At 32.0% G+C, this 16,534-nt stretch overlaps 1 protein-coding gene across 1 annotated transcript in view; it reads right to left on the reverse strand.

Moving 5' to 3' along the window:
* Window positions 1–15,544, reverse strand: part of LOC126769137 (tropomodulin-1) — an 80,920-nt gene extending 65,376 nt beyond the window's left edge. Inside the window, exon 1 of the mRNA XM_050487737.1 lies at window positions 15,316–15,544. Within this exon, the coding sequence (XP_050343694.1) occupies window positions 15,316–15,393 (78 nt within the window). The 5' untranslated portion in view covers window positions 15,394–15,544. The remainder of the gene's footprint in view (window positions 1–15,315) is intronic.
* Window positions 15,545–16,534: the final 990 nt, after the last annotated feature.

Consider the following 16,534-nt stretch of genomic DNA (forward strand, 5'->3'; position numbering starts at 1 on the left):
TTGTGCCTGTAATTACACTGGCTCACTCACCCTTCAAACCGGAACACAACAATATCAAGTATTGCTGTTTTGCGGTAGAATATCTGATGAGTGGGTGGTACCTACCCAGAACGAGCTTGCACAAAGCCCTACCACCAGTAATCTTATAAGTTAATTAATGTCCTAGTTAGTGAAATGGATATGGTCGTGATAAGTGAGCGTATTAAGAGTGGTGTTGAAATTCAATAACAGTATTGTAATTATTATTATATTCTTTTTAAATTAGAAAACATTTTTGTTATTATGTTTTATTTATAAAACGTTCCTCATACAATTTAAGGGTTGGTTTTTTAAACACATTAATATCAGGTTCTACAAGTCCGACTTAATTTAATTCTGTTGGATTTTAAGCTTATTTATTAGAATTCATTAAAGGTTTTAGACGAGGTAAAATACGTCATCAGATTTCTAATGTGATGTCATCGCGTTAAACGGCGCAGATGACGTAACAGGTACAGAGCCCGTATTACTGTAAAGTGTTAAGGTATTTTTTATTTGTTCATCTGTGGTACAAGATCAATTTATTTAATATTTTTTTCGTAGGTTACAGAAGTTTTGTAATAAATAAATACTCAAATAATATATCTACGACAACTATATAATTATGTGTTTTTATTACTATATATATTCTACGAATCGTCTGTTTATAAATATCGAAAACAATACGATTATATACAATGTAGTTCAAAAGTGAGAAAAACATAAATTACCATACATCTCTACCCAGATACAAAGCAAGCAACATCACCTCGACATTGGCGGCGCGAGCGTCGCGTCGATCTCTATTTCTGTGCGCATGCGCCGTCGAACGTTTCTCGTTTTTCATTTTCGTACAATGCATGACAAAAAGTACGTCGTAAACAATCGCCATTGTTTTATGTTGCATAATATCATAATACGTTCAAAACTTACGCGTGATTTCCTTCGTAATAATGAAAATAATTTTATGAGATAAACAAATTAGCACAAAGTACAAGCAAACGTCTGTAGTCTTATTATACCTAATTGAATAAATAAGATATATCATAAGATATATCGCTTAATATTTTCATTCTGTAATAAGCTTTACATCTATTATTACATCTGAAAAATATCTTTAATTAATATATTTATTTATTTGTAATAGCACACTTACAACATACATATAAAGCATTGAAAAAAAAAATATTTTTTTTTTTATAGAATAGGAAGGTGGACGAGCATATGGGCCACCTGATGGTAAGTGGTCACCAAACGCCCTTAGACATTGGCATTCTAAGAAATGTCAACCATCGCTTATAGCCAATGCGCCACCAACCTTGGGAACTAAGATTTTATGTCCCTTGTGCCTGTAATTACACTGGCTCACTTACCCTTCAAACCGGAACACAACAATATCAAGTATTGCTGTTTTGCGGTAGAATATCTGATGAGTGGGTGGTACCTGCCCAGACGACCTTGCACAAAGCCCTACCACCAGTATATAGTATTAATAAAACTATAATAATATATCTTATATGCATGTCGATTACAAGTGTACATAACACTTCCAGATTCAAACTAATCAAAATCAAATTAAAAGTAACATAAAATCATCAGTAATTTTTAAAAATGTCAAAATTAAATAATAAATAATGTCATTGTTATAGTAAAAAATCAATCGGCGAAATCATAATTGAAAATTATTATACAAAGATATTTGTAAATAGAAATGTTAAGCGAATAATAAAAAGGTAATTTTATGAAATTATTATTCTTTTCATCAGATTGGATTTGGAGAGGTCGTGTCTATATATATTAAATAGAAGCTGAGATGAGAATACGTATCTCAACCGAATATTGCGTTTTGTTGTTGCATTTGGTTTATAATTTATCTCGTGCTTTGCGGTGAAACCATGTTGAAGCAGCGTGATAGAATAACCTCCAACCCTTTTCCACAAATCAAGATTACAGGCTGTTTTTTTTTAAAAATAGGTTTCTTCAAAATTACCTCTATATGTCGGGACTTCACTGAACGGAATATGTAAAATGTTTATAATATTTGTTACCATTGTCTGCATTTTTTTAGTTAATTTAATTGAATATTATTATTTTTCAACGTAAGCAACATTTACTCCGCAAAAATCGAAACGTGAATTCGCTGTAGCCATTATATTATTGTTAAACTTAAAAATAAAACAGTGAAATTATAGGAGTTCGTTGTTTTTATGTAACTTTACAATTAAAACTAATTATAATATTTTGAAAAAAAAAGTAATTCGAGAAAGGCAAAAGGAACAAGAAGTTAATTGACAAGATAAGAAAAGATTGTAATTATTCAAGTTTTACTGAAAAAAAAAAATATACGCCCGAATAATAAGAAAACCCTTAAAATGTGTATCTGGATGACGTCGATCAATTGGAAGGGCCCTACGATTACTCATGACAGTGGTAGAGATTTGTGTGATCTTGAACAGCTAAGCGCATAAAACGTCACGTTTTTGTCCCAGCTTGGGATTTAAACGCTATCAATACGCTACCGATGATTGCTCTCATATTTTGGGCATGTGGGTACGTACGTACGGAGAGCCTAGAAAAGCTTATTGTGATATGCAACACCGAGGACAAAAGACCTAGAGACCGCGCACCGACCATATAGTCAGCCCGGTAGAGTAAATCGTTAACTGATTTCTGTACTCTCGCGAGGGTGACCATCAACAGAATCTGATCGAAGCGAATTATTCATATGAGCCCCCACCCTAAGGACCACTTCAAAAATGAAATAACGACTGGAGAGAGATATATAAAGTTATCATCTCAGCCGAAAGACGTCCACTGTTGGACAAAGGCCTCCCCCAAGGAGTTCCACGCTGGCCGGTCTTGCGCTGCCCGCATCCAACGACTTCCTGCGACTCTTTCTATGTATATAAAGTTATATTGACGACTTAATCCTGATACGAAAATTACAATATAATCTACGAGCCCATCGTCTAATACGTTCGAGTGTCACTCTAATATGTACTATTAACAAAATAATAAAATTTCGGTTACACGGTATGTGAAATTCACTTTCAACATTCGACATTGAAAAAAAATCGAGTCAAAGAACCTATTAACATTAGTGGAAATGTTGTTGACATCTTGACATGAATCACTCTTTATTTACTCCCGCTTAACGACTTATGTACTTATATAAAATATATTGCCAGATTTATCAGGATATTATGACGCTGGAGCATCAGGTCTCTGAGCATTGGGGGCCTTATATATACTCAATATTTTATAGAAATTACTAATATATTTTGTTTTGTCGGTACCTAAAAATTTTACTTTAATTTTATTACTAATACCAGAATATGGTTTAGGCTTCGCTTCAGAAATGTAAAATTAATAAAAGTCTCCAAAAAAATCAAAGAGTACACGATGGTAGTAGTGACTGCAATATCTTATAAATAAAAGATAAAAAAAACATTAAAATATAAAAACATTCATTTCAATAGCTATTATTACTAGTATTGCAAACTATAAACAGAAGTCGGGTTCATCCTAATAATTTACCTGTATTACTTGGTACTACATGGTGACTTGGTCAAAGTGAAATCATCTCATGTCGTATTTACGTTTTGACACGTATATACGACTTACCGAGGTGACTAAGCCGAGATGGCCCCGTGGTAAGAACGCGTGAATCTTAACCGATGATCGTGGGTTCAAGCCCGGGCAAGCACCACTGAATTTTCATGTGCTTAATTTGTGATTATAATTCATCTCGTGCTTTACGGTGAAGGAAAACATCGTGAGGAAACCTGCATGTGTCTAATTTCACTGAAATTCTGCCACATGTGAATTCTACCAACCCGCATTGGAGCAGCGTGGTGGAATAAGCTCCAAACCTTCTCCTCAAAAAAAAAAAAAAAAGAGGAGAGGAGGCCTTTAGCCCAGCAGTGGGACATTCACAGGCTGTTACGGTGACTACCATGTTGTGCTTGTGGCAGGGGCCTAATGTTTAGTCTAAAATTAAAAAGATAGTATTATAATCTGTATTAAATATAATTTCAGTCTGTTTGATTATACATCTAGACGGTCGTGGTTCGAATCTGAACAAGCGTCTTGATTTTGAAGTGCGTAATTAATTAATATTCATCAAAGGAAACATCTGTACATACAATAGAAAATAAACCGAGACTCAAATATTTAAAGAAAAAATTGACAGAGTATACACGTGTATTAAAATATAATGTTTTTTAAATAAGATTTAAGTTCAAAGGATAAATTTGAGGACAACAATTCTATATGACATAACCATAAGCCTAACTTATAATATGAAATGTTCTGGACGCAATAATGTCGGAAAATAAATATTTGGATAGAAAGAGAAAGAGAATACTGCTATAAGTTTCACTTTAGTTGTGTGTATAGAGCGTTCTTTCTAAAACATGATAAGTTTAATAAACTTCTAATCATGCAAGATACTTATATAAAATACATTTTCTATAATTGACTGTCTTGATGGTTTAGTGGTGGTAGCTTTACATTTAATTCAATACTGTAATATAACGATTCTTAAGTGTCCTTATATTTGAATAAAGATTTCTTTGATTTGATATGAAACGTTTTTCAGATTTTCAGAATCTTAGTAGCATCCCGAAGTCTGGAAGTTGAAATTAAGCGCACTCTGGGAAAGCACGTAAAGCTGTTAGTCCTGTGCCTGAACTCCGGTCTTGTCAGATTTGCTATCCTATAGGATTAAGAGAGTGAGGGAATAGAGTGTACTTGTGTTTACGCGCACTTGTGCGTACCTCGTAAAGCACGTAAAGCTGTTGGTCCTGCGCCTTAACTCTTTCGGGTCGTATTAATGTATGTATGTACCACGGAATTGGCTTTGAGAATGGCCGCCGTGGCCGAAAACGGTCGGGAGGACAATGCAATACTAGTAGCTTCTGGAAAATCATTAGAGATGTTTCATGAGCGGTTGCATTATCAAGCTTAGTTTAATAATGAGATCTTTATTTTGTCATGAGAATATAAATTAACAAATATAAATAAAGACTGTATGGTACTTCCGCGAAATTTATTTAATTTAAATGTTGTTTATGTCTTTATTAGAAGTAATATATACGCTTATGACGGATATATTATGTGTAATGTATGTAATTGACCTTAGGGCTGTATTTCTGGATAATATCACATTATAAATAGATAGAATTTATGTTGATGGATTTTAATATACACGGTTAATATAAAGCTAATATAAAATATATAATTTAATACGTTTTTAATATATAATATAAAATTGTTCAAACTAGTCTAGACATCTCAACTTTCCCTTGTCATATGATGTTATGTAAATATTATAAGTATTAAAAAAATGTTACGTAATAGATTTTGATTTCTTAAGATTTACGTAAACAAATAAATTTAAATCGGGTCAATGCATAATAGATTAAACTAGTTTTATACGTTGTTTCTAATGATTAATTTTGAAATTAACAGGTAGGGTTACCTTTTCAATTATAATAATAGTAAAGATGACATGATTATGAAAAATATAGGATATGAAATATATAAAACATTTTACACAATCGTATGAAGTGTATTATTTTACAATCATTTATGAACTCGATATTAATCTAAACATTGAAGAACATTCAAGATGAGAGCCTTTTTTCTTTTTATGGCAATCGCCTATAATGTTGCAAAGGATCATGGATCATGCCCCATTTAAAGGACAGACATATTATTAATTAATAATAATTAACAAATATAATCAGTAAAATATAATAGTTGATCGTTTTTTTTAATGTATAAATACAAAAGATATCTTTAAAAAGATAATTGTAATAAAAAGAATAAAAAAATACGTAAAATCATTGTCTGCTTATTATTTAGATTGCTTCATATGTATAATATATATTATAACGAATGACATATTAGTGTATATATTATGAATTAATACGTCGATTTCGAGAGCGATAGCCGACCGATTTCGCGCGTTACTTCGCGCCAACGATTTGTCTGAACATATTTAATTATATCTGCTCTGTTCCATTTTCGCGACGAGGCGAAAAACGTTGCGCTGTGCTTCCGTGATAAGACGCTGACCGGTCGACGTCGACCGGCGACCTGACATGATTGTCTACGAATAAGCTTTTTTGACGATAACGTCACGACAACGAAACGACATGTCGTATAACAAAAACGGTTAAGTGGAATACATTTTCAAGGAGTGAATGTATGGAGATACATTTATGGGTACAAAGTTATAAATTGTTTGCCCTTTCATCCGTTATTTATCTCGTTTCTCCATTTCTGGACGCGTCAAGTTAAAATTACTGTATGTTTTAATTGAACACTTACATACATATCCATACACATGTATGTATACATATATGTATGTATACATCATATACATATACGTGTATTTTTTATTTTTGCTTCTTCATTTATATTCAATATTCTTTACATAAGAAAATGTTTTTAATTATTCTCGTTGACATATTTCTGATTACATTGAAACGAAAGAAATGAACAAGAAGAACAAGAGCGTATCGTGTAAGACATACTTAATACTCAGTGTCATATATAAATTTTATATAAAATCACAAAGGCATAAATACGGAAATACTACAAAAAATTGTTCGCCTCCCAAGCTTCAGTGGATGAAACTAGTGGATCTGAGTCAACGGTTGAATATATTTATTTCATTTGGATTTCATCTCGTGTTCTTCTATCGCAAACATGGTGAGAAATATTTTATTCTGAAAGTAAGCGGTTTGGTGTATTAGACTCCGTAATTGTCTCTTTAACATGCGAAAGTGACCTGGTTTTGCAGATTGGACTAATAAGAAGTTATTGAAATAACTAAAAGTAGGACTTGAGTAACTTAGTTGAAGAAGTTGGTAGCGAAGTACTCTTAAGCGTCGGAAACGTACGTGAAGCGTTGATCTTGCGCCTGACCACTGCTTGGTTGTTTCGGATTGGCGTTTTATTATACTTAAGAGTAAGAAAATAGAAAGCGCAGTTGTATTACTTTACATACTAACTGTACTATAATATGCAAATATTTTGCGCACATGGCTATTTTCTTTTGGTTCCTTTCCTTTTATTCATCATTCATAATTATTGGCTTCCATGATACCAACCACTTGATACTACCAATGATCAACCATTTCCCACCAGGTCAGTATTAATTACACATCGCCTTTTTAATCGATGCCATGAATTTTGTCGTATATAAAATGTCGAGTTAACGAATGCACGCTAATTAACATTGCAAAATTGCATCGCGCTTAAAACAGTTTTCAAATTGAGTTCGAGCGAGTAATTGGATCAAGGTTGATAGAATTTGTTGTAAATTTTATTAAAGATCACAATTCTAAAGAGGCAAAATTAAATACAAAATCAAATATAAATTTTTTAAGTAAGCTTTAACAAGCGATTTGCAATCTTCATTATATATATAGTTACACCGAGATGAAGTGGTTAGCCAAATGGACTTTAAAAAGTATTTAATATCTATCAAACAAATGCTATCGAAATTAAATCAATATTATATGATATTATTAGTACTTTAACACTTTAAGAACTTTTCATTTAGCTAAAAAACATTAAATTAAATCTTTGTTTTCAATTTCCATTTGATGAAAATCAATCCGATCTTTGATAAAAGGAAAATATATATTTGAAATTACTTACATTTAGTAATCTGCTTGAATTTTATTTTTGCATAATATTATGATATGATTATAATATTTGCACATCATTGAAACATCTTATTTTATAAACAAATCGCTAACAAAACATTCAATAAAACATGATCTTCGTAACATACAAGGTCGATTGACAAAATATAAACAATACAATGTTCTCATTTGAAAGATATACACATATAATTAAATTCACGAGGTACGTTTTATTCCCGAGTTAATAGCGATGCTGGAGTGCGATCAAACGGGATGTTACCGGTCGTCAATTAGGCAAAAGCGCACATTTGGCAACCGTCCCGAACAACTGTTGTGCAGAGTTCTGCGCGGCTTATTCGCGGTACGATGCCACTGCGCATTTCCTTTTATGGTTGTTCTGGTTTTAAAATTCTCACAAGACATTACGGATGACGAAGTTTTAGGAAGAGAATATAAATATATTGTCTTTGTCGACTCAAAAATGAGTAACGTCAAAGCATTTTACAACCGTGCTGTGTTTGTAATGTTGTTATATTATTGTTAGGGATATAATACTATATTTGAAATTACAAGTATCAGTTGATACGTTACTACTAAATTATTTAGGTAATGGAAACAATATGTTGCATTGTTGTTTTCTATTTGAAGTTATATTATTCTTTTGTTATGATTTAATTTGGCTTTTTTAGATTCACGCCATTTAAACTACTGAAATGACGTACTTGGATCTTTCACATGGCTTAGTTTCAAAACACATGCTGATTTTTTTTTAACAGAATATAACCAAAATGTTTTTATAAACAGTTTCTTTTTATTTACTTAATTTGAATTGATTACTTACTTAAATTGAAATGTATATTTTTTGTTATTAAAGATTGCTGTTCATTCTTTCTAATTTAAATGGGGAGTTTCAAGAAATAAAAAAAACAGTATATTTTAGCATTGGGTTATCCTTTAACGGGGTTTTTAATCACTATTTAATAATAAAATGGTTAACGAGAACCTTAATTATACCTATTATCAATCGATCGATATCAACATTTACATTAAAAGCTTAACCTATAATTTACGCCTTACAAAATCATCTAAATATATACAAATGTATTCTAAATATTTTACCTGGTTTACATATTAAGACCTATTTCATAGACAAGATAAATTCACACCCTAGTACGAGAGAACGGGAATACTGCCAGCTAAACTAATTGAATAACGATTTGTACATCGAATTCGTATTTATGGAAAAACATTATGTTTGATGAAATTATTAGTTATTTATATATCTTTTTAATACCTATTTTCTGAGCCGAGATGGCTCAGCATATAGAATATCTAAATATTAAGCAAAGATTGTGGGTTCAAACTCAGGCAAGCATTACTGAATTTTCATGTGGGTAATTTGTATTTATAAATCATCTGTGGATGAAAATCTTACACATGCTTATCCACCAATCCGCATTGGAATGGCGTAGTGGAATAAGCTTCTAACTGTCCCCTCAAACGGAGTAGAGGCCTTCGCCCAGTGGTTCATTTACAGGCTGTTACTTCACTCTACGTTTTAACTATATTCTGACCTCACAGCGTTCCCAAGTTATATGATACAATTGTATGATAATTTGAGTGTCAAGCGGTTATAAGAAATTGTCATAGTCATTGTAAAATGTATTAAAATTGGCCGACGAAAAGATGGGTCGTTGACCCATCTTCAAAGTCGCGGATGACAAAACGACTCAAAAATAAAGGAATGATCCGTATGAAGGAAAACATAGAATCAGTAAGTATTTTAGGTGATGATAATGATAGGGAAAATTAAAAAAAAAATCAATTATACAAAGCTTTCTAATAATGTTTTATTATTATTAGTTTTTATGATAATGATATTCAATATATAGAAAAAAGAATCGATTTTATAAAACATTGTTCACGGTGACGTCATTAATGTCATAAAAATATGGTAAAAGTTTCAATTACGCAAAACACACTACGACGACGTTGATCATCATATTTAAGAAAAATATGGACAAAATAATCAGTTAGTTGTATTAATAAAATAGCAATTTGTCTTGAGTATACTTTTGATTAACATTAGTAGTCTGTTTAGCTAAACACTGACTTATCTCTTTCTGCCACTGTTAATTTCACATTCGAAAGAAGAAGACACAGCATTGTTAAACTAAACACCAACAAAACAACGTTTATTAGTAGGGCCTTCAATATATAATAATATTTCTCAGTGACACTAGTAGTAGTATAGTTCACTAGCGATTGGAAATTTATATGCCTTAAGAAATACATACATATGCCTGTCAAAACAGTTTCATCATCATTGGATATTGGAACCTGCAATTTCTTACAGCGTTTTAGGTCGCATAAGAAAATGAAGGCGATTGCAATAACTATTCGCTTATAATAAACTAGTTTTCACCCGCGGCGTCACCTACGTGTTTGGGGAAATGGGAGGGGTGAGAGTGTTATGTATAAAAAGTAGCCCATGTCTTTTCTAGGGGTTCATACCGCTTGATACTAAATTTCATCAAAATCGGTTTAGTTGTATAACCGTGAAAGCATAATAGACAGACAGAGGCACTTACCCATTTGTAATATTAGTATAAATTATAGATTCAGCCTTGTTTGATTCTTTAAGTTTTCTGTTACATAAATATATATTTCTTCCGTATGCGTGTATGTCATTGAACTTCTCCGAAACGGTTGAACTAATTTAAACGACGTTTTTTGTGTGGGTTTGAGTTTGATTGGTTCAGATAGGACACGGTGCTGTGATTTTGTTCATTTGCAAGCAGAGGTTTAACGGTTGATTTTAACGTTACATAATCATTTTAAGTGTTTTAGTAATCGATAATTGTTCATCGAGCAAAGATACATCATAAAAAGGCATATTTTAATTTTTTTTTTCTTGCGTCTAATCCTGATGGACGGGGGAGATAAGTTATGTTCATAATTTCATATTAACAAAAAACTGTTTTATTACAACACACTGAAATCTTATAATTATATTATTATAAGCCTTATTATAAGGCTTATATTATATTAAAAAAATATTTTTCTCTTGTGACGTTTTTCACATTAACTCAATTTTGACTCTAGCCAGTTTCAGAAATACGTTTCATAACTTCGATTAAAAGTATAAATCATTCGGTTAATATTAAAGAAATAAAGAATATATAACACAGGAAGTTCCGGCCTTGTGTTTAGTTAAATTCGTGTCATGTAAACCATTGGAGCTGTCCAAGAATTTAAAAACATATGTATTGATTTTTTTTATCTGTTCGTTAATGACGAAAAGACCAGACGTTGCTCTTTGCATAAGGTCGTAAGTATAAATAGCTCTTATTGACTAATCTGTTAATGATTTCGATGTTATTATGCTTTTAAGTTTAACTATATATTAATGTCTTTACTGAAAATTATTGATTTTCTACTATTTTACTATTATAACACTCGAGCAAAGCTCGGTTGCCAACTACTAATAAAATATAAGATTTTGTTTAGTTCATAAACTTTTCAATTGTAAAGTAGACAATTTTACTAACAGCCTTTTTGTACTAAAATAGTATTGTTTAAATAAAGAATCTAAGATGAACTAAACTTGCTATGTTAAGTCCTTAAATCCTTTAGAGAAAAGTGTGTTAATATGGAGTAAGGCAAAGTTTTCATTTTTTTCAGATTCAATATAAACTCGTGTATTAATACTGAGTTTAGTTCGACACTCCGCGTCAAATGTTTGGTCAATGGTCTAGATTTGTGGCAAATAAAGTTTTATGTATTGTACACGTCATGTTTCTTTCCGTTTGTTCTCTATGGTAACCACATTCGATATACTCATAAAATGACAATTTCAAAGTGTGATGCGTCAAATGAAATGTTTTTTTTTTTGGTTCATATAAATGGTACGCATTATGATAATAGGAATAAATGTGAATTTTATACTAGTTATATAAATATAATTATATAAGGATTCAACGTTGAAATTTGATATAAATTATATTTTCTTTGATAAAATTAAAATTTTAATATTATAAAATATTTACACGTTTTATAATATTATAAATCGTAATTAGATAACAATGTCTTGATTTAATTAAAATTCAAATAAACTACTTGAAATCATATAAATAGAAAACATAAAATATATCTAATACACACAAAATGGTGTAAATACATATTTTTATAAACAAGTGAATATTATGCGATTTGAAAGTTAAAAAAATCATTTTTGTCGTAAGATAAACAATATTTAAGAAACACTAATACATTTTTACAGCAGCCTGTTAATATTCCACTGCTTGGGCTGAGGCCTTCTCTCCCTTTTTGAGGAGTAGGTTTGGAGCATATTCCACCACAATACTCCAATGCGGATTGGTAGAATACACATGTGGCATAATTTCAATGAAATTAGACACATGCAGGTTTCCTCACAATGTTTTTCTTCACCGTCAAGCACGAGATGTATTATAAACACAAATTAAGCACATGAAAATTCAGTCGCGCAATTTTACGTCGGAAAGGAAAATGTGTTAAAGTAATCTTATGAAACATGAAAAAGGAACTAAGTACTATTATCAGAAACATACAAGCATATTACAACATAATACATTCATTTATTCACTCCTTTAAACATAATATTTATATGTATGTTGTTGTAACTTCTTGATTTTATAAATTTTTACATTTACAATTTATACAAATAAATAGGTATAAAAAAGTAAAAAATAAACAACCTCATTAATTAATTCCTACAATCCTTTTTCTAATATGTATAAAGGACAAAAGGCTACTTCCGTATATAATATATAAACGTTTAATGTTAAACTAACAAACCATGATAGTCCTGCCATTTTTTGTTTTCATTATTAATGATTTATATGTACTACCACCATGACAACTGCCACCATATTATTATTATTTTAGTAACTAACAGGCGGATGATTCCATGTTTCTAACGATATTTAAGTATGTTATGATACATCCAAATATTTTCAAGCATTAAAAAGTTATTTTTTTTTTTTTTTATAGAATAGGAAGGCGGACGAGTATATGGGCCACCTGATGGTAAGTGGTCACCAACGCTCTTAGACATTGGCATTGTAAGTCAACCATCGCTTACATATCCAATGCGCCACCAACCTTGGGAACTAAGATTTTATGTCCCTTGTGCCTGTAATTACACTGGCTCACTCACCCTTCAAACCGGAACACAACAATATCAAGTATTGCTGTTTTGCGGTAGAATATCTGATGAGTGGGTGGTACCTACCCAGACGAGCTTGCACAAAGCCCTACCACCAGTATATGGTGAAATAAAGCTCACATAAATAAATACACACATGACACCCTGAAAGTATAACGCTCTGCTTTGGGCAGTCTTGTAAGTATACTACTTCGCAAAAAACAAGCAATACTTAGTATTGTTGTGTTCCAGTTTGAGGGGTGAGTTAGCCAGTGTAACTACAGGCACCAGGTTAATATTTTTTTAGGTCCAACGTCTATGGACGGTGGTGTCCATTTAGTATCAATTGGCGAAGTTGTTTAAAATCTAATATCGACTATTAAACGTAAAATAAAAGGCAAAACGTAGAGGAACATTCCTCTCGAAGAGATTTCTAAATAAACAATTGAAATCATAATTACTCTATCGATTTATGGTATATTTAATCCATTGCAATCTGTATCCATTGCAATTTATATATATATATATATATATATATATATAAATATTCATGAAAAAGAAAGATATTTACAATTTAAGTTCCGTCAGAGCTGTGTTTTTCTACATAGAGTACATGTGATTAGGCGGTTTGTTTTCTTTGATAAATTTATATTTTAATGAAATTGCGATTATCGTCCTCTTAGGATTATTTGTATTATTATTTCTTGTCTACTCTATCGATTTATGGTATATTTAATCCATTGCAATCTGTATCCATTGCAATTTATATATATATATATATATATATATATATATATATATATATATATATATATATATATATATATAAATATTCATGAAAAAGAAAGATATTTACAATTTAAGTTCCGTCAGAGCTGTGTTTTTCTACATAGAGTACATGTGATTAGGCGGTTTGTTTTCTTTGATAAATTTATATTTTAATGAAATTGCGATTATCGTCCTCTTAGGATTATTTGTATTATTATTTCTTGTCAGTACAATGATAGGGGTTTGAAGCAAAAAGTCACACATGCCTCATATTGTAACTGCTACGCAGTGAACATATTTACGGTATGGCGATACTTTGTTAAAAATAATTTTGAAATTCATACGTTAAAACGTATTACGATCCTAATCCACTATAAAATAAAGCTGAAAATTATAGTCCATTACATTTTATTGATTTTTTATTTACAACTTGACAAGCGCACTCCAGCGCAAGGATACGACTGCCAAATAAACAAACTGATGGTTTGGCATCATCGTATGCTTTTTCAACTTCATGTAACATGCAAACAATATTTATTCGTGTATTCTGCTTTGTCTTATAGAAAATAGTACCTATTAAAATATATGTTCATCGGTTCATTAAAAATTAACGCCACACATTTCCTCTAACTAATCAGATGTTCACCTTGAAGACTAATCGATTCTCATCAATATATTTTCAATTACTATGATTTCTCGAGACCCGAACACAAGTGCCCCGGACGCACACATTAATGTTCACATTCGTATTGTGAATAAACATCGTAATGTAGCAGATAAACTAGGATGGGAGCCAAGACGAAAATATGCCACGCCGCGTTTTTCCATTGGATTTTGCGCTTTGGAAACGGACAGCAGTCCCAACTGACATCCATTGTTAGTTACAAGATGGAATGCGATAGCGCGACAGCAAAAACTAAAAACCCCAATCTTACATGTAACCTTACATTCATCATCTAATCCTCATGTCATCTTCCACAAATATCTGCAGCTTTTATGACGGACGCAATGTGTAAAAGAAACGAGTATTGCATAACTGCAAACGAAGCTTTGTTTGGATAGTGTAGGTTCGTGTTTTGATATGATCATCTTTAGTTTTAAAATGTGTGAATAATGTACCTAATTGTGTGGTGGTGTTCATTCTGAGTCGTGTGCTGTTTGTGTTGTTTGTGTTTGCTTGCAAGGTCACACGTGGTCATTGTCCATATCACGAGACAGGTCGATGCACACACGTCAAGGTGGGTACGGAAATTTTCATTCAACCGCCTGTTCTATTTACATCGCCACAAATTATAAGTGGCGCATTGCGCGCACTTCCTCCACTGACGTACGGTGTTCGAACCTTCGCGGTTCGTCCGTTCGTAATCGAAGTTTACGACTGGCTTTCGACCCGCGTTCCCGGAATAGGTACATTAGGCGGAAAACGGGCGTCTGTCACCGTCGGACAGGCGAGGAGCTATGAAGAGGAAATAATTTCGAATGTGGGCAGACTTTACGTAAAGGGGCTTTAATATCCGGAAGAGTCAGCGTCTACGAGTTCAGGATAACGCTAGTGTTTACGTCCGTGTTCACTGTCAAATGTGTTATCTGTTATGTGAGCAGGTGCGTGCGCTGGCGTTGAACGGCGCCTGCGCGGTCTATTTGTATCGCATCGGTTACATAAAACAGTCATGTCCTCACCTCCTCTATCTTGAGGCTCTTGCGGACCACCTTGCGGGTGACCGCGGTCTCGTATGTTTCCTCGATTGTCTCCGCCATGGTTGCGATACGCGTTCTGCGCGGGCGTCGCGCGCGACAGTTACGGCGGTACTGAGCGGAGTACGGTTATTTTTAGTTTTCAGTCGCCGGTCGGCGTGATGCGTCTGACTCGCCCGAACGCTCTGCTCTAGAGATTTGGGGTTGAGGGAACTCAGGACTCTGCGCTGACTCTACACTGGGCCAACGGTGTAATGGTTTTATGTTGTCGTTCAGTTTGATTGACTTTATATATGTAGGGTGACTACGTATAAGTAATTGCAAATATATAATAATAAATTGATGAAATACGAAATAAAAATTCAGGTCCAAGCTACGAAATCTAGTAATAAATAAATTCTCAATTTATAATGTAAAACTATCATTAATTTATAAACATGCACATATTTATGTTGAAGATGTCGTATCTTAAATGGTATTTTACTTTGTTATTACCCGATTATTAATGCGTTTGTAAGGACGCTGAATTATTAACAATAATAAAAATATATAATATAATTACGAAAAATTGTTTTCATTTATAATGTATTTATTAAATAATTTAAATACAATTAATTAAAAAAAATGCGTTCCATTTTCATAAAAAAAAACAAACTACCTACTTATTTTTATTTTTTTAAGTTTTATACAATTTCGTGAAAAAATCCGGTAATGAAGTAAAATATGTAACGATAAATATCAGTGTTGAAATCTTTATTACATTATAATAAAGAAATCCGATTAAACAGATTATTACAAATGATATACTTCAGGGATAAGGTATAAAGGAACTCACTCTGTAAACAGATCTAAATAAATGCTTCTTTATAGTGCAGAGCAATAAACTTTAAAAACACATTTTCGTACGATTTCTGAATTTAATTGAAGCAAAATCATTATCAACATATTTTACACGATAATTTTTTTGTTTAATCGTCGTTATTACGCTTTTTGTCGTTTTATTTCTTCTACATTAGGACATTTATTTTGTATAATTTTAGATTTATTGTCGAATATGTATGTTTTAAGTCTAATATTATAATATGTATACGGTAATTAACTGAAGGCAAGTCCTAGCGATTGAATACAATGGATTGCTGATAAATGAGTAAATGAATGCTGTTAATCAATAAACAGATAAAATCCCTACGAAGTATATTCAAAT

This window comes from Nymphalis io, chromosome 6 (assembly GCF_905147045.1).
Source record: "Nymphalis io chromosome 6, ilAglIoxx1.1, whole genome shotgun sequence".
NCBI lineage: Eukaryota > Metazoa > Arthropoda > Insecta > Lepidoptera > Nymphalidae > Nymphalis > Nymphalis io.